Source organism: Ammodytes marinus (genome assembly GCF_949987685.1).
Source record: "Ammodytes marinus genome assembly, chromosome: 14".
Lineage (NCBI taxonomy): Eukaryota > Metazoa > Chordata > Actinopteri > Uranoscopiformes > Ammodytidae > Ammodytes > Ammodytes marinus.
In genome coordinates, this window is record NC_137218.1 from 30447987 (window position 1) to 30472830 (window position 24844).

A 24844-nucleotide genomic window follows, 5' to 3' on the forward strand; every position below is an offset into this window, starting at 1 on the left:
TATTATTTTTTTATCATTTAATATTACTTTTAATAGTTCCGGGACGTTGGAGCAATAACCTGGTGTTTTGACTCTTCAGTCTGCACTGTGAATTTGAAGTAATGTTCAGTTTTTGAATAAGGATTGCGGCATTTGATTATTTTATGAACAATAAATAATTTCACTGAAAACAAAAAGATGAATGTTGAGTAAAATATTACTCATCTGTCTCACCCCATCCATTCAATAAATTAAGTAAATTGCCCCCCATGTGATGGAGGAATGCACAGTGCATGTAGGGGGCGTGGCCTCAGTACCCCTGCAGTAAGCAGTGTGTGCAACCTGCCAAGCTTACTTGCATGAAATCTGGTTGTTTTAAATCAAGATTATGCTAAAATATATTTCCCAAACTATATTTAAAATCACTGTTTAAGCCTCTGTAAACCTAGTCTAGTAAAAATCAATATATGATATCAAGTTTTGTTTCTCAATAGGTGTAATGGCTTTTCCTGTAGCATTACTCCGAGGGGTAAGGGTTAGACGGAAGTCTGACGCGTGTGTGAATTAATGCAATGTCCATGAACAATTCAAAGTAAAACTCAAAAAATGGAGCCAATAAATACACAAATTCATATAAAACTCAAAACAAAACCAGAAATTCTCTGAATTATATATTCTTTTAATTTGCGGCTACTTGAAGCCAGCAAAGTTATGTTACTGGTCTATCCAGTGCTCTGGTTTTAGTTTTTACTTGTGTGCAACACACTAGTCCTTTACTGTCAGGATGGGTCCCCAGGACTCTTCCAATTAACCACGTGGAGCTGCTATGTCTGCGATAAGTACACAAGTCTTTGGTTCTCCTTACTCCACTTCTGCCGCTCCCGTTTGACCAGTGACATTTTCTTCTTCTCTTTCATCTTGTTGCGTCCTGCCAGGTCTCTCTCATACTGGGCCTTCATGGCCTTCATGTAGACCTCCAGGTGCAGCTTGACGTCCTCCGTGGCCTGTAGCTGGTCCTCGAACTTCTCCAAGTTGTGGACTTTCCTGCCAACATCGTCCTCAGAGGAGACCAGGTCTTCCATTTCGGCCCGCAGCAGTTTGTTGTTGCGGTCCAGTTCATCCTTGTTGTCCATCAGAGACTCCAGCTTGTGAGTTATAGCCAGGGCTCGGGTTTCCTTCTCAAGGGCCTCGGCTTCAGCTTTGTCTCGCTCCGCTGCATAGCGGGCAGATATGTTCTTCTCCTCTGCAAGCATCTGGTCAAACTTCTTCTGCTTCTTCTCTAGCTGTGCTATGGAGGTCCTATTGACAGAAGCAACGAGGCAGCCACTCTCGCTCCGCGCCTCCTTGTAACCTGTAAGGGGACCATTAATAACCCACCCCAATAGGGTCCTAATGGCATATGGCCCATTGCCATGACTGTTAACCACTTCCCATGGTTCAAGCAATTTTGAGGCGCTGGTGCCTATCAGCAACTCTACATCAGCCTGAATACGAGGAAGGACAACACCATCCATGTATGGCCACTTAGTCAACTCCTCTTCTTTAATGATGTCTCTTGTGCTTACAGGCATCTTCTTTGCGGTGTAAACCTTGGGTAGATCGTTTCCCAGTGAGGCTTGCAATTTCTAAGTCTGTAAGCATGTAGCCGGACACAGATGCCTTGGGGCCCATGGTTAACAAGCTAATTTGGGTTTTCCTTCCAGTAAGGTTCAACTTTCTCATTAAGGTTTCTGAGCAGAATGTGTCTGTGCTGCCTGGGTCTAGAAATGCATAGGTTTGAAGGATTTTATCCCCTTTGCTGGACTTCACCTGTACCGGCAAAATTGACAAAACTCCATCACTGCTACCAGCCCCTGTTTGTCCACATGTTTGCAAAGAGATGCTTGCATTACTCGTTAATGGCTTCCTTGGCTGGTTTGGGTCTGTGTTGTTTACTCTCTCCCTCTGGTCAATGTGGAGAACACTGGGATGACTCTGGTTGCATACCTTGCAAGTCATGCGCTTATCGCAATACTTGCTGAGGTGCCCTATGCAAAGGCAACCAAAACAAATTCCTTCTTTCATTATGAAGGCAATCTTGTCCCTGTGTGTCTTCTTCTCCAACTGAGTGCATTGGTCCAGTGTATGGTTTTGAGAGCAGCATAAACAGACTGTGTTGTGATCACTTTCCTTTTGAACCTGTATGGAGTTTGTTTGGGTTTCCAATTTGTCAGGGGTTTCGATGGTAGTCACAGTGGTTGCAAAACTGTCCTCTTTGAATCTGGGTTTGATGATTTGTGATTTCATCTTGTTCACAGTTTTGCTTCCTGTGTCCGGTGGTGTATTTTGAATGTCTCCAAAGACTGGATCTGAGATTATTTTGACCTGTCGTTCAATGAATGTTACAATGTCAGAAAACTGTGGCCTGCGGTTGTGTCGTTCCACCATTTCACATGCAGAGCCTCTCCATCTTTCTCTCAGCTTGTATGGAAGCTTCGAAATCAATGCTTTCATGTTTGCTGACATATTGAGTTCCCTCATGTACTGTACATTCTCCATTACGTTGCAACACTCACGTAGGAAAAGTGCATAGGTTTTGACGTCCTCAGACTTCACTAATGGCAAGCCGAGCACCTTTTCCATATATGCTGCTGTGATTTTGAATTCATCCCCAAAGTGTTTTTCAAGCAGATACCTTGCCATATCATAGCCTCTGTCTGGAGGCATGTGTTGACAGCTCCGCACAAGCTCTTTGGGCTCACCCTTTCCAGGAAGTACAAACAATCACCTCTGTTGCTTGCGTTCTTATCCACACAATTTACAAAGGCTCTGACAAAGGTCCTGTACTGCAAAGGATCGCCATCAAAACATGGGACCTCTCTGGATGGTAACAAGTGATATGTTTGCTGTTCTACTAGCATGGCTGTTATCTCATTTTGTCTTTGCAGTAGGTTGCGTATAGCTAATTCATCACTGCTTTGAGGACAAATGCCAGTTGGATTTGTTAGAGGTTTGTTCAAGGGCTTTTCATGTTCTAATGGCCTTTCATTGTCATACCTTGTTCCTTTATCAAAGTATGATACCATACCATCGGATTGGGTATGTGAACGACCATGTTGACTGGGAGATTTTAATACGGCAATTTTTGCCTCAGCAGCTGCCAGTTGTGTGTTCAGCTCCAACAGTTCCCTTTTCTTTTGCAGCACTCGTTCCTTCTCCTCCAGTGCATGCCTCTCCTTTAATGCTGCAGCATGAATGACGAGTGCAGCTCTCTCTGCCTCTGCCTGCCTGTAAGCTGAGGAGGTAAAAGATCTGCTGGACATGCTAGTTCCTGATTTTGTATGGCCTTTATGGGTTGATTTCTTACTTTCCACATTGGAAATGCTGTCATTTGGATTTATTTCATTATCAATGTCATCCTCATTAACCTTTTCCACAGGTTTTGAAATATCTGTCATTCCCATCCATGTATTAACATCAGTGATAAAGTTTTCAGCATTGATCATCTTGGCTTTGTACCAAATGTCAAACCTTTCCTTTTCCTCTTTAGGTAATATTGGCACCTTGCATATTTGGCTGTATTGGGTGTCAAGTTTTTCCATTAAGGCCTTTGGTGTTAATTTGACCTTGCGTTTTGTAACGACCTGTGATTTATTTTCAACCTTGTCAATTATATGAGATGCGTCCACATCAGACTGTGTTTTAGGTTCAAACATTTTTTTCTGATTTGTGTCACCATCACCAACAAGATGTGTTTCAGCCATGGTGGCTTCAACCAATAACGCTTGACCATGTATTTGACTCTGAACACCTTTAACAGAATCCATTTTCAATAATACAATCAGATCAAATCTATAAAGAGTACCTTAAGTTCAATCACAGTACACACAAAACTCACAGTTAATCATTTGACAGTTTGAAATACTCAACAGTATGCTACACCCCACAGAACCGATGCATTGGATTTATTTCCCATTAGTCTTTTTTTTTCCTTTTTTCTTCGTGTACACACAATTGTTTTTATTGTATGGCCATTTAAGGTGGTAGCGCGCTACATACCTTTGGTCCTTCAGCTGTGTTTGTCCATGCACTGCTCTCTGTGCGCTGCTCGGTATCGTCTTTGTCCCAACAAACAATGTCTCTTGTCCAATTTAAAGCAGTGCGCGTACCGGGGAACTTTCCCGAACGCCGCGATCTGGAACCGGGTCCCGTTCAGCTTGATCCGCCGTCCTCTCGTCCGTCTTGGCGGTCCAGCTCATACGATGCGGGGCCGTGTCCTTTGTTCGGCTCGATCAGCCGTCCACACGAAACTGATCGTCTCGATATTGTTCAAACAATCCACAGAATCGGTGTTTCAGCGAACCCGGAAATCCAATGTTGTCCCACTGATCAGCTGTTGAATCTTGAGCGCGATGATCCTCGTCTTCCAATTAACAAACCGTGTCAATTTAAAAGTCAGTTTCCAACGGAAAACCTAGTTTTTGACTTATGTAATGGCTTTTCCTGTAGCATTACCGAGGGGTAAGGGTTAGACGGAAGTCTGACGCGTGTGTGAATGAATGCAATGTCCAAAAGATGCGTATAGTTGGATATGTCAATCCTTTTATTGACTACAAAAAAAACATACATGTTCCAAAGGTTATTGCTCTTTCGTATAAACACAAAATAGGCTCTTTCCAATACAAACATTTAGCACGAGCACGATCAAAAACTGTGTGGCCTTCCCCAATACACACCTGAATCTAATCCCAGTTTTCCAGGTATTTATGATATCCACCCTCTGCAGACACCAAGGCCACACCTCTCAATAATTAATTAACTAAAACAAAACTAAACAAACATAAACAGCAATTTGGCTCCAACAATAGGCTTTAAAAAAAATCAGATTTGAAATTAAGGGTTCATAAATATTGTAATACTTAGTTGAAAAAACTGCTTTTTACTGTCTAGAACGTTTGCCAGGACTGAAATAACATAGTTGGAAGGATTTAGTTTGGGGCGACTGTGGCTCAGGTGGTTAAGCTGGTTGGCCAATGATCCTAGGGTTGGCAGTTCGATCCCCGCCCGGCCACTTGTGTCATGGTCGTTGTGTCCCTGGGCAAGACGCTTCACCCACCTTGCCTCGTGTGAATGTGTATGACTGCTGCATGTTTGAGGTGGTGGTCGGAGGGGCCGATGGCGCGGAATGGCAGCCTCGCTTCTGTCAGTCTGCCCCAGGGCAACTGTGGCTACTATCGTAGTTTACCACCACCGGTATGACTGTGTGTGAACGAATTGAACCTGGAACCCTGTAAAGCGCTTTGAGTACCTTGAAAAGCGCTATATAAATCCAATCAATTATTATTATTATTATTAGTGCATTTGGGTTGCTTTAAATTTAGTAAATTCCCGTTTATTCCCGATAATTCCCAACATTCCCGTTAATTCCCATGAAAAGTTTCCAACTTTGAAAATTCCCGGAATTTTGCAACCCTATATCTAACACTGGACTGTAGGCCTATATAAAAGTGTTGTACCTTTGCTGTCTTTGGGTTATAAAAACTCCTTCAATTCAGTATCCGTCTAGTCCAAAAAAACTCTGTCAGCTGCTGCTGAAGACGGTGTGCAGACGGGCTTGGAGAGTCGGCATCGGCGCATCAACAGTCATTCAAAGCAGCGGTAGTAATCACACAACCGAACGGTGTAGAAAGTCAGTTAAAAATAGTAATCCAGATTTTAAATCCATGTTAAAATCGGAAGGATATAGAGCTAGTTAGTTTAAAAAGTAGCAAAAATGTCAAATGTGATGTGTTCAGGCCGGCTCAGTAATATGATTGATGTGTTCAAATTAGGGCTGTCAAACGATTAAAATTTTTAATTAGATTAATCACAGGATTCTGTGGATTAATCACGATTAATCACGATTAATTTTACCATTCGAAATATGCCCGAAAAATTCGAATTTTCTCTGTATATTGTTGTACGAACGGAAAGATAAAGGACAGAAGGTGGATGTACATTTAAAATTTGAATTTTTATTAATTGAAAATCCAAATGATGGTCTTAATACTGAAAATAAATTTAAATCAAACTAAAATATATACCTACCACACCATAATTCAATTGGTCTGTCTCTTTACTATGTCTTTGGGCAAATATAGGCTATATAATGGCATTTATTTGGTGAATCTATTGGTTGTGCATTCTTGAATACAACTTGATTATGCGCAAACACGTCCTAGGGGACTGTTCATTTGTGCATTTGTTCATTGATTGCTTGGTCATAGACCACTATGACTCGACTTAAAGTGAATAAACAAATTGGTCGGGATGTTTAGAGGTGCAGATCAGGTCGTAGGCTATATCACTTTTCTTTCTCTCTCTCTCTCTGTCTCTCTCTCTCGGTCGCGTATGTCACGTTACTCGCGTGTGACAAATCTTGCACATTTTTTTAGTCTGTTGTGAGTCTGAAGTGTTTTCAGACAACACAATTAGTTTTACCTTTATTCTCGTCATCTAGAAGTTTTTCAAAACACCCGGCAATGCGCAACATCTCCCTCCTACTCTGGACGAGCCGATAGCTAAACTCAGGTGAGGGAGGGGCCGAGCGGAGCTCACGGCTGAAAGGGTGCGCTGCATTTATAAGCCTGCATGCCCCGGCGAGCGGAACAATGATAGTTTAATAACGATTATCCCCGATCTGATTTATTTTTTTACAACTGAGATTGCAAGTAATATGACTGGAATGGCGCGGAAATGGAAACACATTTGGAGCCGTTTTAAGTAGATTTTTATTTATTTATCTATATATATAAAAAAAAAACACTTTGGCGCTGAGGATTTTCCTTTGGCGGGCGCTAAAATTCCTTTGGCGGGCGCCAAAATTTTTTGAATGCAGGAAAAACCCTGCACACACACCTCTGAAAACTGCAGACGTTTGTGTCTTCGCGGGCTCTGAACAGAGCGGACAATGTTTCGAGTACACCAACTGTAGGCTACATTGCAACGGAAAAAAAACGTAAAAGGCGACACCGCACATTTCAAGAAAAGACACGCGTAGGCTCTGTAGTACGGCTTTCCTCTTTAATGTTTCTGTAGATCCGCCTTACTTTTTGAACAAAACGAATGCTTTGAAGGTTTGTATATTTTTTTTTTAATGAAAAAACACATCAACAATAAAACAGTGCAAAGACAAACTGCAGAACCTTTTTTTTTAAACAAATGATGACGGCGACTTGTATGCTCGTCTTGTGCCACAAGCCCAATTGCCACAACTATTAAAAAAAAAAAAACACACAGGGTAAAACAAGATAACAAAATCAAACACTATGTAACCAAATGAATAACAAACGAATGGGCTACAATTAAATAGGCTAAGCAAAACACAAGGCCTATGGAACAAAATAAAAAGTAACAAAAAACACTGCTACAAGTTAAACCGTTGAAAGGCAACAGGCTAATTTATTATTACTATTTAAGACTAATTTGCTTGGTTTACTAAAAAAGAAAGAAACAAAATTCAACTACTACTTTTATAAAAAATAAAAGATGTAAAATAAACAAACAAGCCGACAGATGACGGGCCCAAAACTGCCAAACATTCAATCATTTTCAGGAGTTTAACCCTTTAAATGCCAGTTTAATTATTTGAAATATTATTTCAATATATTTATTACAAGAAAACACAAATTTATTATTTTACGTATAATTAATAGTAGGGGGTTCAGCTTTGGTGGTGATTAGGGTCTTGTATTTGTCAAAGATTAGCAACAATTGGTTTGATTGCATTAGTATTTTTATGTTATGTCAGATTTGAAATAAGGCATCCTGGGCCTAGGGTACAAGAGTCTGTTCACGCTACAGGCGTGGCGTGCAAACTCTGAAGTCTAAACGCACACAGCGGGCTGCAGCAGTGTTGTTTAAAGGAAAGCGCAGTTGCTCATTTTTATAAGTACCACAACTGTGTGCTGCTGCCGCAAAAAAAAGGCACCCTGATTTTATTTTAATTTTTTGGAATGGAACAGTAAATCGATCGATTTGTCGATTCATGCCTCCGACACGTCGACACTCAAATAATGAGTCAATTCACATCCCTACTCCCTACCACCAAAAGAACCTTCTCCCAAGTGCAGAATGGTGGTGGCAAATGGTCTGCAAATTAGAGCTCTCCATTTGTAGATGATTTGCCTCACGGTGGACCGATGGAGCTCAAACTTTCCTTTCCTCTTGGCATGTCTGACCTGTATGGGTTCACTTTGGTGGGCCTAAACTGACCTGGTTTTATCTCTGTTTTATCTAGTGCCGCCCAATTTCTTCCCTAAAGAACTCTCATTACATTGGTCCATTTCATCACTCAATTTGGCCCACTTGATTATGTATACCTGCATGATTTAAGCAATGCAGCTCAGGCTAAACACACTTTTGCACATACAAAAGTTGGCAAATAATTTGTTTTATTATTTTTAACAATTGATTTCCGGAAAAGAAAAATGTGGAATTGATAAAGAAACCTCTGTTTTTAAATATAAAAAATACTGGTATTGATCAAATGAATTAATAATGGTTAAACTCAATAAAATTCGAATAGGCTCAAGGGGTTCACATACTTTCAAGCAGCACTGTAGATGCACATGTCGCTTACTCAGTGGTTTACTGGGATTGTTGACAATTGGAGTGCCAGTGAAAAAACAAGGACTAGGCTACCTTTACCCCATTCTATTCCCGTGTTACATACCAAAACGGTATTGATCATGCAATCGCACCAATGGGACTGGGTAAAAAAAAAATACTTGCACACTCCCAAAAAAAAGTTGCATTTGCAACTGTTTTGGCCGCAGTCTAGAGCCCTGATAGAAAAGTTATGTGGTCTTCTAAAGAAGTCATGATTAATTTGGCAATAATGTCAATAGGTAGGCCATGATAGTAGTCTACTAATAATATGAGAGAATTGTTGTAGTTTTGGATCCAGACTTTATGAAATAAATTAAATATGAATTGGTATATACAATATCTCCCACTGCTGGTATCCTATTTAAAATCACATTACATTACACTCATAAATGTAATAGATAAAGTGCTGAAAAGCATAACGTATGAGAGGCTTTTTTCCAAAGCTTTTTTCTTCATACATTTCTGCTTTGAGAGTTAAGTGAAGTCGGGAGCAGCTTTCATGTAGTTTGTCTTGTGCTTGTTGTTAGGATGAGTTATGGAAGATCCAGGAGAAGCTGGAGTGTTTCTTTGGAGCATTGGTGGGCTCTAACATCTACATCACACCAACAGAGTCCCAGGGCCTTCCAGCTCACTACGATGATGTTGAGGTAAAACAATGAATCCATGACTGGAATCATTCAACAGTCAAATCCACTTCATATTTATGCACCCGCATATTCCACAAAATATTTATGATTCACTATCAGCAAATCACAAGCTTTCTTAAAATGATTCACTAATGGCAGTCTACCTTCTAATTTGGTCAGCAAATTAGTATTACATGAATTTACTTGTGTAAAACAAGCAATACCACAGTGTAAATGACTGTATTACAAGTTTAAAAAGAAGTATAATTAAAAGTATACCAGTATTTTATTAAAGGTCAATGAACAAAAGTCTGGTGTGTACTTTGACTAAATTTTTTTTTTCTAAGATCATCCGTTTTTCCCCATGTCTTTGTCCAGGTGTTTATTCTGCAACTAGAGGGACAGAAACATTGGCTTCTCTATAATCCTACTGTTCCACTGGCAACAGAGTACAGCGTGGAGTCAGAAGAGAGGATCGGCAGTCCAACCCATGATATTATACTGAAGGTATAGCACTTTGACTTAAAGCGGCTACGAGTAACATTTAAATATCTTTTAAACAGCCTCATGTTTCCTCTCATAATCATAAATGACCTTTAACAGCAAACGAGACCATCAGTGCAAAGAAAGACGTTTTTATATAGTTTTTATTGCTGCATTTGATCTGGTCGTACACCCAGTCCGATTTTCGGTTCACGCGTGCATGCTCTATGGTCACATATCCGTATTGGTCACAGATTTCAGTGTGGCGCAGGAACGTGAATTGAGAAGCCTATCCCTCCTGGTGAGGGAAGGGGAGCGGGAGCCTTGTTTGAGACAGTTGTTTGTCGTCATAATGACTGATAACGGGGCTGAATGGAGGCTAGGGCTGCTCGACTTTGGCAAAAATCATAACCGGAACTATTTTGGTTAGGGATGCACCGAAATGCAAATTCTTGGCCGAAACCGAATAAAATTAAACAGTTGGCCGAAACCGAATACCGAAAGAGGCTTTTGCAGTTTTGTTTATTATTTAGTCAATTATTTCAACATTGCATACATGAACTCCCAAATGTTCTCCTCAAACATAACCTACAACTAAAAAGCAACCCTAAATAAATAAATAAACAGTAAAACCTTCAAATCTAAGAGTAAAATTAACATTTTACTAGGAATTAATTTGTGAACCACTCACTGATTTTTACCTTGACTTATATGAGGATGAATCTACAAAAAGATAGATTTATTGCCTTTTTTAATTTTTTGCGGTGCAGTGCAGGTTGAGTTGCTCTAAAAAAAACTGCACCACAGCTCCCACCGTAATGTTCAGACTTCAGAATTTGCTTCTAAGCCCTGATCATAACAATGAGAGGCATTAAACGGTGTCCATGCTTAGGAGTTGATAGTAACTTTTTCGTCAGTAGACTGAAACTAACGGGGTGAGGCGGCTCGCTGGACATATATTTAGTCACGCTGTCAGTTTGCCAACATGGCTCTGTGTATTCAGGTTCGAGAAATGCAATCAGATCGTAGGAGCCTTTTCCCCCAACAGCGCTAACGGACAGGATATCTCCGGTTATCATTTTAGCTGTCAAACTAAAGGTTTTTTTGCGCGGCGGCCCTCACCGGCGAGGTGTCGCTGTGAATGACACCGTTACCAACTGTCACACTGTCACAGAGTTTCACCGGGTGAATCGCTGCTTCGCTTACGCAAGGCTTTTGTGTTTCTAAGGTGATTAAACATCAGTCTTGGACGAGTGTTTTAACTTTATGCTGCATAAAGCATTGCACTGTCTGCGCCGTGTTTCATCCAGTTTGAAAAAATGCTCCCACACTGGACTCTGACATTTTCATGCACGCACCAAACTGCTCCTGCTGCGCGCTCACAAAGAGACGTGGACTCGCATAGGCCTACACGGTTACGTCTCTCTTTACTGCCATTTGCTGGTTTACAAGCGCGCAGCTCTTTTAAAAACATATTTCCTTAGTGTCATTTAGTTCGCCAATTTTCGGTAATGTTGTCAAATCCCGCAGCCACCATTTTCTGGGAGACCAGCTGGTAGGCCTTCTCGTTCCTTACTGCTCCATCCAGCTCTCTCTTCACTTCTTCCTCACCAATGATGCAGAGGAACGTCTGCACCTCCTGATTTGTCCAAGGCAAACTTTTGCGTGCTGACATTTTCCTCAAGAAACGTAACTCTTGAAGTTGATGACCAGCTGGACAAGATGGCAGCATAGATTCCTTAGCGCAACCCAGTATTGGCAATTTCTTTATTTTATACCGTTGAGACAACTTTTTTTATTGGTAATTTAACGTTGTTAAGCTGTCTGAAAGAAGCAATAGCCGATTTAAATTAAAGAAGCCCCATTAACGAGAGGGAAATCTGAAATGGAGGACCTGGCGCACGAGGTGCTAGAGAAGCAACGTGTCTACCTTGAGTCACGCTTTGACCAACTTCAATCTATGGGAAAGGGCACAGAGGAAAAATTAAAAGCTATCCAAACAGACTTGGTAGCACTAACTAGGAGTATTGGCTCAGTTAAAGCTTTGTCCCTTGGCGGCCCCTTTGGACAAAAGCGTTTAGTATTTTTACGACGCCCGCTGTCGTAAAGCTGATTTCTAGCTTGTGCCGGGCGTGCGAGTATCAAATGGTTAGGTCGCAATATAGTGCATGTGTGTTGAAAGTGTGAGGGCACGGACTCTTTTCGGCTCCGTGAGAGTGGTTAGTGACTGCATCAACTAACGCCAGTAACTGCCACACACACCTGATTGCAATGAGTTGATGCAGTGTCACCTAACCACTCTCACAGAGCCGAAAGACTCTGTCCTCACAGAAAGCGAATGAACGAGATACGGCAGTTAGTATGGATCACGATGAGGTAATGTGTTGTTGTAAATAATGACTATTTCAGATGAATAATGGTAATCTGATGATGGTGAAGCAAAGTAAACTTTGTGTTAGTACCGCTCATTCATTTAGGAGTAGCCTAAACACTGCAGTCTATTTCGCTCCCGTAAAATTGTGTATACGTTGGCAACGTCCTCCTCCCGCACGTATATCACTCTCCCGTTTAGCTTTTCTTCATTGCATTCTCTTTTTTTTTCTTTGATGGTTCAGCCCCGTTATCAGTCATTATGACGACAAATAACTGTCTCAAACAAGGCTCCCGCTTCCCTTCCCTCAAATCTTCTCAAATCGCGTTGCTGCGCCACACTGAAATCTGCGACCAATAAGAATATGTGGCCATAGAGCCTGCATGCGCGAACCGAAAATCGGACTGGGTGTGCGACCAGATCAAATCCAGTAATAAAAACTATATACAGTCATATGAAAAAGTTTGGGAACCCCTCTCAGCCGGCATTATAATTGACTCTGCTTTCACAAAAAAAAATATAAAAGTGGTATGTCTTTCATTTACCAGGAACAGCTAAGTACTGGGATGTTTTCCAAACAAAGATTTTTTGAAAAGCAGTATTTAGTTGTATGAAATAAAATTAAATGTTAAAAACTGGCTGTGCAAAAATATAGGAACCCTTGTGGTTTTGTTGATTTTAATGCATGTAAACCTTTAAGACTTTAAACACAAAATTGGTTGGATTATGTTGTTAAGCCTTGAACCTCATGATGTTTTAATCATGATAAAAGGTATTTTAGGTGCCTAAATGCAAGTTGCTCTTCTCTTTGACTCTGCTGAAGTGAGACAGAATGGGATCATCAAAACAGCTCCCAAAAGATCTGAAAAACAAAGATTATTCATTGTCATGGTTTAGGGGAAGGCTACAAGAAACTTTCCCAAAGGTTTCAATTGTCAATTTCGACTGTAGGGAACGTTGTCAGGAAATGGAAGGACACAGGCACAGTGGCAGTTAAACCCAGGCATGGCAGACCAAGAAAAACAGGAGCAGCATCGGTGGAGGATTGTGAGAATGGTTGCACACAACCTAGGGCTGCTCGATTATGGCAAAAATTATAATCACGATTATTTTGATTGATATTGTAATCACGGTTATTAAAGACGATTATTCATTGTAGGGATGCCCCAAAATGAAAATTCAGCCAATTCTTTCAACATTACATAAACAAAACTCCCAATTCTGCTCCTCAAACATAGCCTACAACTAAAAAGCCACACAAAATAAATAATCAGTACTTATTGCCTTTTTTTTTGCAGTGCACGTTGAGTTGCTGTAAAAAGAACTACACCACAGCTGACACCGTAATGTTCAGACTTCAGAATTTGCATCAGAGCGCTGATCATAAAAATTAGACGCTTTATTTAAACGAAGACCATGCTTAGGTGCTGGTTGTAACTTTTCGTCTGTAGACTGAAACTAACTGAGGGGGTGCGGCTCACTGTATATTTGCTCTTGTCGCGCAGATCGTTTGCCGACATGGCACTATATATTCAGGCTCGAGAAATGCAATCAGAAAGCGGAAGCCTTTCCCCTCAACAACGTTAACGTGCAGGAATCCCCGACTATCATTTTACCCGTAAAGCCACAGAGCTTTTCTGCGCAGCGGCTCACACCGACAAGTTCTCACAGTGAATGACACCGTTACCCACCGCCATCACAGTGTCTCACTCACACCATGTTTCACCGAGTGAAACGCTGCTTCAATCACGCAAGGCTTTTGTGTTTCGGTGTAACATCCTGGACGAGCGTTTTAACTTCATGCTGAATAAACATTTGCACTGGAATCGCTGACAGTGTTCGGGCGGGGGCGGGGCGGAGCGCAGGTGGAGACAGAAGGGTGCGCTGCATTTACTACACATGACCCGGCGTGCCGCACAATAACCGTTTTATTGCGATTATCTTGTTTTCATGATCGAGGGAAGCCAAAATTGTAACCGAAATCGAAATTCAATTAATCGCCCAGCCCTAACACAACCCACAGATCACCTCCAAAGACCTGCAAGAACATCTGGCTGCAGATTGTCTATCTGTACATCGTTCAACAATTCAGCGCATTTTGCACCAAAACATCTGTATGGCCGGGTGATGAGAAGGAAGCCCTTTCTGCGCCCACGCCACAGATACAGTGGCATGGAGTATGCAAAAGCTCATTTATACAAGCCAGATTCATATTGGAAGAAAATGCTTTGGGCTGATGACAAAAATGAAGTTATTTGGTCTTTATAAAAAGTGCTTTGCATGGCGAAAGAAGAAAACTGCATTCCAAGAAAAACACCTGCTACCTACTGTCAAATTTGGTGGAGGTTCCATCATGCTGTGGCCACTTCAGGGACTGGGGCCCTGGTTAAAGTCGATAATCGGATGAATTCAACCCAGTTTCAACAGATTATTCAGGATAATGTTCAAGCATCAATCACGAAGTTGAAGTTGCCCAGGGGTTGGATATTCCAACAAGACAATGACCCTTAACACAGTTCAAATTCCTGCAGAGGGAAAAGTACAATGTTCTGATATGGCCGTCGCAGTCCAATGACTTGAATATCATCGAAAATCTATGGGATGATTTGAAGCGGGCTTTCCATGCTCGGCAGCCATCACATTTAACTGAACTGGATCGCTTTAGTATGGAAGAATGTTCAAAATACCTACATCCAGGATCCAGACACTCATCACAGGCTACCGAAGGCGTCTAGAGGCTGTTATTTTTGCAAAAGGTGGCTCAACTAAGTACTGATGTAATTTTTCTTTTGGGGTGCCCAAATTTATGCACCAGTCAAATTTTGTAATGACGCCTATTGCATAGTTTCTATTGTTCCAATAAACAAAATGACACTGCTGAATTGCTTCTGTTTCCCTAAAGTATGTCATATATGAAAAGGAATTTGCTTCTTTGAAATCCCGGCCAGAACAAAAATCCCCAAAATTAGAAGGGGGTCCCAAACTTTTTCATATGACTGTAAAAACTTATTTCTTTCTTTGCACTGATGGTCTCGTTTGCTGTTAAAGGTAATTTATGACTATCAGAGGAAACATGAGGCTGTTTTAAAGATATTTAAATGTTACTCGTAGCTGCTTTAAAGCAGAAATGGGCACAGATAAAAACACAGATAAATGTAGATGATTAATGTATGAAACTGTGCGCTCCTGTCTGCCTGACTGAGGCATCGAGAACAGTGTCAGTGTTAAAGTAATAGGCTATGTATTCCACCTCAATATAATCAGAATGAATTCAATAACATGCAGATAGGTTATTCATGCAGAGCATATTCGAACGTTGTTGTTTTTTTGTTTTTTTTTGCACTCATATCTCCATTTGTAGGCTATTTGAGATCCTAATAATTTTTTTTTTTTTTTGGTATCACTCCATTGAAAAATATGTGGAGGCATTTGTTTATCAGTTGTAAGAATTGCTTAATCCGTTTTGCAAAGGAACTCCCAATGGCTTATAATAGGCTTATCTGGATTCTTTTTACACAAGCACATTTTTTTAATGTTTATTTGACAGGTACAATACATACAACATTGCCACAAAAAAATGGGAAGATGTGATGCATATAAGACGTCTAGCTTCAGCTAATTTGCAGTCTTTGTCCCTGGGTCAGGCTTTAAAATACAATCAAAGATACTAAATACAATAAATGCAGTGATAGAGATACAGTGAATAATACAATAAATAGGTACCATGAGTCAATACACACAGCTGTAGTTATACATTTCAGATTAAAACACAATTAAATTTAGCATTAAACATTAGTAAAGTGCTCTATTAAAATAACTTGAGAGACGTTAATGTTCACATTTCTGCATGGGTCAGAGTTTGCGTGGAGGACCGCAAATCTTCCCGTCAAGTTTGCATTTGATAGATCACAAAGGTTTCGTACTGGGTGGCGTACGCCCTCTAATGTGCGTACGCAGCGTTGATAAATGAGGCCCATGGGGCCTCATTTATAAAGTTTGCGGCGCACAAAAACCTTGCGTAGAAGGAAAGAAATGTGCGGTAAAATGTGCAGTGGCAAACGTTGGTATTTATAAAAACATTCTTTGTGGAGAAATGTGCGTATTCCTACGCCAACTTTCGACCATGCGTAGAGCTACCGCAAGGTTTTCCTGACTCGGGGAATCAGCGACACTCAATGGCAACACCACGAAATAAAGCTCAGTCATCAGAAAAACACAGACAAATGACTGAAATGCTTGGCACCCAATATATTTAGTCAATAAAATATATAAGCTTACTAGGCCAGGCAAAGTAACCCATTTTTGGGCCAAAAAACAGACAAATTGTAAAAGAATTTTTTTCAGCTCAGATAATTTCTATGAGGTGTCCAGAACAACATACTAAAAGTCCTAAGAAATCCTAGTTGAGGAAATATGTTTAATTCTCATCAATCCGAGATGTGTGCCAATAAGGCGAAACACCAATAAATCCCAATAGGGCTATTTTTTTCCCTTAGTCCTATCAAAATGAAACTTTACACAATGAAAGTATCCATGAAAATAAAAAAAAATTGTATTACAAGTTTCTTTGAAAATGAATTTGAATATGCAAATGAGCTATACACTAATCGTACATGCCCAAAATAAACCCAAATAGGCTTAATTTTTTCCTTTACTCCTACCACAATAAAACTTTACATAGTAAAAGTATACTTGAAAAGTCACTTTTTTTGTATTACAAGTTTCTTTTTAAATGAATTTGAATATGCACATGAGCTCCACACTTATTGAATATCCAATCATCCTACTGCCAATGGGTGATGGCAATGCTGCTTTTAGACTGGCCTCAAACCTGAAAAACTGCCTGGCTTACCTGCCAGGGGTGCCTCTCATGAATTAGATTTGTCTCTTCAAATGCCACTGCACGCAATTTGATAGCACTACAACCAATCAGAGCAATGAACAATGTGCCGTATTAAGCCCCGTTCATTTAGCGAACAGCGGGATTAACTGTTAAATTTAACTTTTGCCGTGGTCGTCTGCAAAACAGAATATTCCTCTTACTTGCTAATGAAAGATTGAGTGCCGTCTTCCAAATTGTAAAGGGTCGAGGCCAAAGCCGTCTCAAACTCAAACAACATATCCGCAGCTATCTTTGATGTTTACTATCACGGCTTCGACGGCGCACTGTCGTCATCCGTTTACGTCCGCCCCAGAGCACCATACATAGGGCTCTGGCCCGCCCATATCAGATAGAACCAATTGAAATGTAGCTCAGGATTTCTTGACATATTTAATGAGCTTCAATGGAGAGTGCCCAGACCAACAGGCGCAGCACATTTAACTTGCCAGCGCCTAGTGGCAGGTCTGGATTTCCAGGCTAGTGCCATTCCCTTTCCTATGCCAAATAGACGAGACGTAGAATCACAGCCTGAAATGGCATGGAGAAAGAAGAGATTGTCACACACCTTGGGACCAAGTAACTCCTTTGTCTACTTTATGCACCATATCCGTCTTGTTTTTGTTGCTTTCTTTGGTTCTTGTGCCATAAACGGCTCCTGTGCATTCAGATCAGCATGATGCAACAAGAGTTCTGACAAGTCTGTGTCATCACCTACTGAGACTGTGTCTTTTGTTCTGGCAGAGGCAATAGCAGTTTGGACAATGAGCACATCTGCATCGTGCTTTGCATGGTTTGTGATATTCCATTTTTATCTTTGAAAATTGATTTTAATATGCAAATTAGCTATACTCTAATCAAATATAGGCTACCCAAAATATATTCGCATAGGCTTCATTTTTTCTTTTAAAGATCCAAGTGACTGCTGCAGATATTGCTGCAGTTGGTCGCATACACATTCAGTACTTTATGATTCCTCCTATACGTGAGCCTATTGTGTATCAGCCACTGGCTCTGTTGCCAGCAGATAACAAAACATCACAGCTGGATGTTTTGTGGAAGACAACCCTCCTCCTTCACTCTCAAAGGCCATCATGGTCTGGTATGATGCAGATCCTGCATCTTCTAGATGAACACCCTGGGAAAGCTTCAGTAACATTCCTTCCAATGATTGATCTTGATCCCAGTGATGAATCCTGCATATACTCAACATTGAGGTTTGTGGCAACTCAAGCTCTGCAGTATGATGTGACCCCTGTTCTGACGTTCGACCAACCCCTTCTGGAAAGCCTTGACCATTATAAGTTAACTTCTAATACAAATGTTTTACTTTTCATGTAGACTTTCATTGTGTAAAGTTTTAATGTGGTAGGAGTAAAGGTTCAAATTAAGCCTATGCGGATATAATTTGGGTAGCCTATATTTGATAAGTGTATAGCTCATTTGCATATTAAAATTCATTTTCAAAGAAACTTGTAAGACAAAAAATGGTGTATCACAAACCATACAAAGCATGATGCAGATGTGCTCATTGTCCAAACTGCCATTGCCTCTGCCAGAACAAAAGACACAGTCTCAGTAGGTGATGACACAGACTTGCTAGTACTCTTGTTTCATCATGCTGATCTTAATGCACACAAGCTGTTTATGGCACAAGAACCAAATAAATTAATTGATAGCTGTCCCCAGACAAATGTGCAACATCACATCTCTCTTCCTGAGATCCTCTGAGATTGTCTTTCCCTTTTGGCAAGTCTGATCTGTATGGGTTCACTTTGGTGGGCCTACACTGACCTGGTTTGATCTCTGTTTTATCTAGTGCCACCCAATTTCTTTATAACATTGGTCCATTTCATCACAAATTTGGCCCACCTGATTACCAATGCAGCTCAGGGTTCACAAACTTTTTCACATACAAAAGTTGGCAAATCATTTTTTTAAATCTGTTTTAACAATTGATTTCTGGAAAAGAAAAATGTTTAATTGATAAACAAAAATCTGTTATTTCATATAAAAAGTACTGGTATTGATAAATAAAATTCATAAAGCTCAAGGGGTTCACATACTTTCAAGCAGCACTGTATGGTGCATAAAGTAGACAAAGGAGTTACTTGGTCCCAAGGTGTGTGACAATCTCCTCTATCCATGCCATTTCAGTCTCGTCTATTTGGCATAGGAAAGGGAATGGCACTGAAAAAAGTAAAAAATTACACTAGCTAAGGGAGGGGTTAATCTAATTCATGAGAGGCACCTGTTATACCCCTGGCAGGTAAGCCAGGCAGTTTTTCAGGTTAGAGGCCAGTCTAAAAACAGCATCGCCATCACCCATTGGCAGTAGGATGATTGGATATTCAATAAGTGTGGAGCTCATGTGCATATTCAAATGCATTTAAAAAGCAACTTGTAATACAAAAAAAGTGACTTTTCTAGTATACTTTTACTATGTAAAGTTTTATTGTGGTAGGAGTAAAGGAAAAAATTAAGCCTATTTGGGTTTATTTTGGGCGTGTACGATTAGTGTATAGCTCATTTGCATATTACAATTAATTTTCAAAGAAACTTGCAATACAAAACAATTTAATTATCATGGATACTTTCATTGTGTAAAGTTTCATTTTGATAGGACTAAAGGAAAAAAATAGCCCTATTGGGATTTATTGGTGTTTCGCCTTATTGGCACACATCTCGGATTGATGAGAATTAAACATATTTCCTCAACTAGGATTTCTTAGGACTTTTAGTATGTTGTTCTGGACACCTCATAGAAATTATCTGAGCTGAAAATTTTTTTTTTGCAATTTGTCTATCGAAAAACGCTATTTTGCCTGGACTATACCTATAGTTGCGAATATATGGCTACTGTAGGCCTAGTCTATGGCATGCAGTTGTGATGTATAGGTTGAATTACTTATCAAGTAGCCTAGGTCTACATGTTTTGGTTATTTTATAAATTGAATCTTATAGCGCTACTCTATAATAATATCTTATACGTCGGGAGGTGTTTCTGTGAGTGGCCAGCGGGAGAGCAAATTTTAAGAGGTGAGTTAAAAGTAGTTTGGTACAAAGTTAAGCCCAACAGATATTAATTAAATTGTATATTTCGTTAGATAAAATCATGTTATGAATTTAGCAAATCATTACACGCATCTCTTTCCCATAACAATTCACCCTGGAAGATTAAATTATAATCTGACGTTGTTGGATATGTGTGGATCTCACGGGAGATAAACAATTCTCTCGAATAGACTATAGGCATTATTTCACTTGTCACACCATATTTTATATAGGCCTACATATAGTACTACAGGTAGGCCTACGCTAATACGTGATATTGCATACAGTACAAAGTTGGGCGAAACTGCTTTACAAAGACTACAACGACTGTGCCAATCATGATATGTGATAAGCGCGCGGGTGTGTTTGTGTGTGTGTGTGTGTGTGCCAGTGTCGCTTTCTTTGCGGCCGGTTGCCTCCCTTTTTTCCTCATGTCAGTCAAAATTCCGTGCTTATTAAGTGCGTCATCAGGAGCTATTTAGCATTCGCCATGTATGGTAGATTGTGGGATGAAATTGGGAGGTGAAGTGGGAGGACACGGGGTGGAGATCGTCTGCGCACAATTCACCGCAGGTGGGTATTTATAAAGAGAAGATTGTGTGCAACTGTGCGCCGCACAGTTTTATAAATCTGATTTTTTTTTTTTGCGCAGCAAATTTTTGGCTTTCTGCGGACGCAATGTTTTAGGATGGTTTCTACGCACACTGTTATAAATGAGGCCCCTGGTCTGGATGGGATATCACCTGTGTTCTGTTACATTCTGGAACAAACGAGGTCCATTACTCTTAGACATGATTAAAGCCTCTAAAGATAAAGGTAGCTTCTCAAGAGATGTAAATACAGCTCTGATTTCATTTCTATTAAAGAAAGACAAGGATCAAACCGAATGTCAAAATTATAGGCGTCTCAGTTTGTTAAATTCCGACCTTAAAATGTACGCTAAGGTGCTTGCCCGACTCATTCAGGACTATTTACCAGAACTAGTTAACTGATCAGACAGGATTTATAAAATCAATGCTAGCCACAGATAATGTAAGACGTCTTCTCAATGTAATAGAGGCTGCAAGTGTCAAAACAAAACCTGCAGCAGTGCTGTACCTTGATGCTATAAAAGCATTTGCCAGACTTGAATGGGCCTTTGTGTGGTCTGTCCTGGAAAAAATGGGTTTTGGTAAAGGTTTTATACATGGTCGTACTGTATTCTAACCATGGCTGGACTGACCATCTGGCATACCGGGAAAATGCCCGGTGGGCCGGCGGCCTTTTGGGCCGACCCGGGCCGACGAGGTTCAATTAAAAAATCTGGGCCTGGCCCATCCCATCCATGGCCAGCCCGGCCCATGTCACACAGCCGTGGGCCGAGGTCCCTTCCCTCTTGGCCGCGCAGACTGTCAACTTAACCTGAAAGGCCAATGAAATATTGGCCCATTCATTATGATTGGTTCTGGACCGGGCCTGGACCAATCACACACACAGCGGAGGGCCGAGGTCCCGCCCCTTGGGCCTCGGCTGTCAATCACTCAATCAAGTCACATCACTAACAGACAGAAAAACAACTCGAGAAAAACGGAGAAGAAACGGAAAGGAGACAGTTGCTGGACTAGTGGTAAGAAGTTGAAAATAAAGTTATGTTGAGAACAATTATTTGTGTAGCTTGCTGAATTTTAACCAACACAGCATGTGTACAGTTTGCCAACAGCTAGCTGCTTGCGTTAACATCATGGATAGAGCCATTTATAGAGCCAGGTCAAAGTGGCTATTTTAGCTATTAACCTACTAAACATTTGCTAGCTCTCTTGGGGTTTTTAGGAGGAGTTAAATAGCTCTGTTGTTGGAAAGAGTATCATTACTTTGCTAGCTGATCAACATGTCATTAAAGTGAGGAAGCTGTCAGTTTTTGCTTCTTGCTGTAGCCTACTTATTCAGTATAGTGGATTTAATGTTTTACTTAAATATACTTTTCTGTACTGATTGTTGACATGGTTAAACATACTTGAATTTTATTTATTTTATATATAATTTAAATGCAATTTAAAAATACATTCAGAGAAACATTCAGAAAATTAGACCACCACAGAATTGTAGCCTACTTACTTTTTACAAGCTGTTGAGTTTATTTTACTAGACCTGCTTTTTAGTCCATCATGTACTTTAGAATAATACACATTAGACCATTATTTTCGTACACTTTTTTCACATTGGTTTACTTAGTAAAACAACAATTTGTGCATTTTGCCTATATAAATCTATTGTAATGCATCTTTCCACCTCTTTAACTGATACATCCTTAAAACCTCAATCAATTGTGTGTCTCTCCTCATTTATGAAACAGGTTGAGCCACCATCCACAGAGGAGGAGTCTGTCGAGAGAGAGAGCAAGGAGCAGGAGCTTGATTACTTTGTCCTTCCTGAGCCTACCATGTTAGAGGCATTTTTTGAGCACCACCCACAACAGAATTAGCCTGGTCCTACCAGACCATCATACCTAATTTCATTTGTACAGAAGGTCTGGAACTGCTCTATTTGGCAAATGTTCACTCACTTAGAGGCTGGTGTCTGTTGAAGTTTAAAACTATTGGATCTGCCCAGTGCCACTCTGGATCAGCCACCAATCGCATAACGTTTGGTCGCAGCATTCAACTGAAACTGGAGCGCGACTTCGACGTCATCGTTCTCAGCCACTCGCTCTGTTCGCTGATTGGACGGCCGAACATTTTCCTGAGCTCAAACACGTGAATTCACCGCAGCCCCAGACTGACTACTGAAGGGAAAATGAAATTTGGGGGGAAGTAGGTAGGCGGGCGGAGCCAGGCTACAACAGAATACTATAGCTACTATAAAACTTTGTAAATATTATTGTATTATATGTCTGTACACTTGTTCAAAATAAACCAACATTTTAATTTAATTCAATGGAACAGTCATCTTTAAGGGACCGTGATAAATGTGTTCTGGTGGGTGGTCAATCAATTGTGGTGGGCCGTTCTGGGTCCAAAATGCCAGGGCCAATTTTTGGTCCCAGTCCAGCCCTGATTCTAACCCCTCGGCTCTTGTGCTCACTGGGCAATTATCTTCAACGCTGTTTCCCATTACTAGATCTTCCCGCCAGGGTTAGCCTTTAAGTCTGCACTCTTTGCACTTTCCCTTGAACCTTTAGCTCAAATGATTCGTCAATCTTCTATCCTACAGCCAATCTCTGTCTATGACACTCAACACCATGTAGCATTATGCTGATGATGTTTTAGCTTTCGTGAAAAACCCAACACTTTCTTTACCTTATCTGCTGTCCATTTGTGAGGAGTTTGGTGGTCTTTCAGGATTAAAAATAAATTGGTCCAAATCTGCCCTTTTACCATGTAATGAACCAGCTAAAACACTGCCAGTTCCAGCTAATGTTCCTGTTGTATAGCACTTTAAGTATCTTGGGATAGATATTTTTCCATCTATAAACCGCATGGTGACACACAATTACTCAGAAGCATGGAACAGAATTAAAGCAGACCTGAACAGGTGGATTTGCCTCCCCAATTCTCTTAATGCCCGTATCTCAATAGTGAAAATTAATATTCTCCCAAGAATTAATTTTGTGAGCTCTGATCCCCCTCTCAGGGAAGATGGCGGTCTTGCGTGCCAAATTTTAAATTCTTATTTTGGTAATTTACACGACCGAGAATGGTTTGGTGTGACCCTAATGCCTTTGTCTCCTGGCGTAATATTGAAGAAAATATTGTAAGACCATGGAATTTGCAGGATGTCCTCTTTGCCAATATTTTAGACAAGCAATGTCAGTTACGCTTTGGCCCAATTGTTTACCATCTCATCCGGACTTGGCGCACAGCTAAACGGGGATGTAAGATCTCCTGTAAGTGGCATTCACTGACACCTGTATATAATAACAAGGGCCTGTTAATTGGAGGGGGACCTATCGCACCATCTTATTGGAGTGGCACTAACATTCGCCATTTAAATGACATTTATGATGACATGGGTTTATGCTCCTTTCAAGATATTTGTGACGCATTTAACCTGCCTGGTTCCTCAGATCAGCTCTTAAAGTAAAAACAGGGGTATGGTGTCCACACTGTATACATTTTTTTTGGAGGCCTCATATGTTGATCTACCTCTAGACCAGGGGTCACCAACACAGTGCCCGCGGGCACCAGGTAGCCTTCAAAGACCATATGAGGCGCCCGCAGGCCTGTTCTAAAAATAGCATAATAATCTGTTTCCCACCTTTTTTAAGTCATTGTTGATAATTATTGTGAGAAATCATTAACATGATCAGTGTCTTCACATAGATGAATATCATTAATCATTAATAATAATATATAACTAAAGGCAAACTGAGCACATTTGTTATTTCAGAAGAGTGTATCAAACTGGGTGCCCTTCGTATGACTCAGTACCCATGAAGTAGCCCTCAGGTTCAAAAAGGTTGGTGACCCCTGCTCTAGACAGTGTGGAGAAGTGACTGCCCAGATATGGACCCAGATTTTGATTGGAGAGAGGTGTGGTAAAACATAAAGGAGGCTTCTCGTAATCCTGACCATCAACAAATTCACTTGAATTATGTTCATAGAACATATCTAACGCCGCGCAAGCTCCACTGTAGGAAGGCGATAAGTGATCCCTCGTGTAGTTGATGCACATGAAAACTCCTGGCACTTTCCTTCACATGATGTAGGATTGTCCACCAGTGTCACGATTCTGGGCTAAAGTGGCATCCATAATGTCTGTGTCTGTCCTGTTGTTAAAAGATTTGGCGAAGCTCAATATCACCAAGCTCAAAATACGCATAGCACTGGCAGGCTTGACAGCTGCCAG

At 40.6% G+C, this 24844-nt stretch overlaps 1 protein-coding gene across 1 annotated transcript in view; it reads left to right on the plus strand.

The window, feature by feature from the left end:
- Positions 1-24844, plus strand: part of riox2 (ribosomal oxygenase 2) — a 65086-nt gene that overhangs the window by 18815 nt on the left and 21427 nt on the right. Inside the window, exons 3-4 of the mRNA XM_080040584.1 lie at positions 9135-9254; positions 9612-9740. Of these exons, the coding sequence (XP_079896710.1) occupies positions 9135-9254; positions 9612-9740 (249 nt within the window). The remainder of the gene's footprint in view (positions 1-9134; positions 9255-9611; positions 9741-24844) is intronic.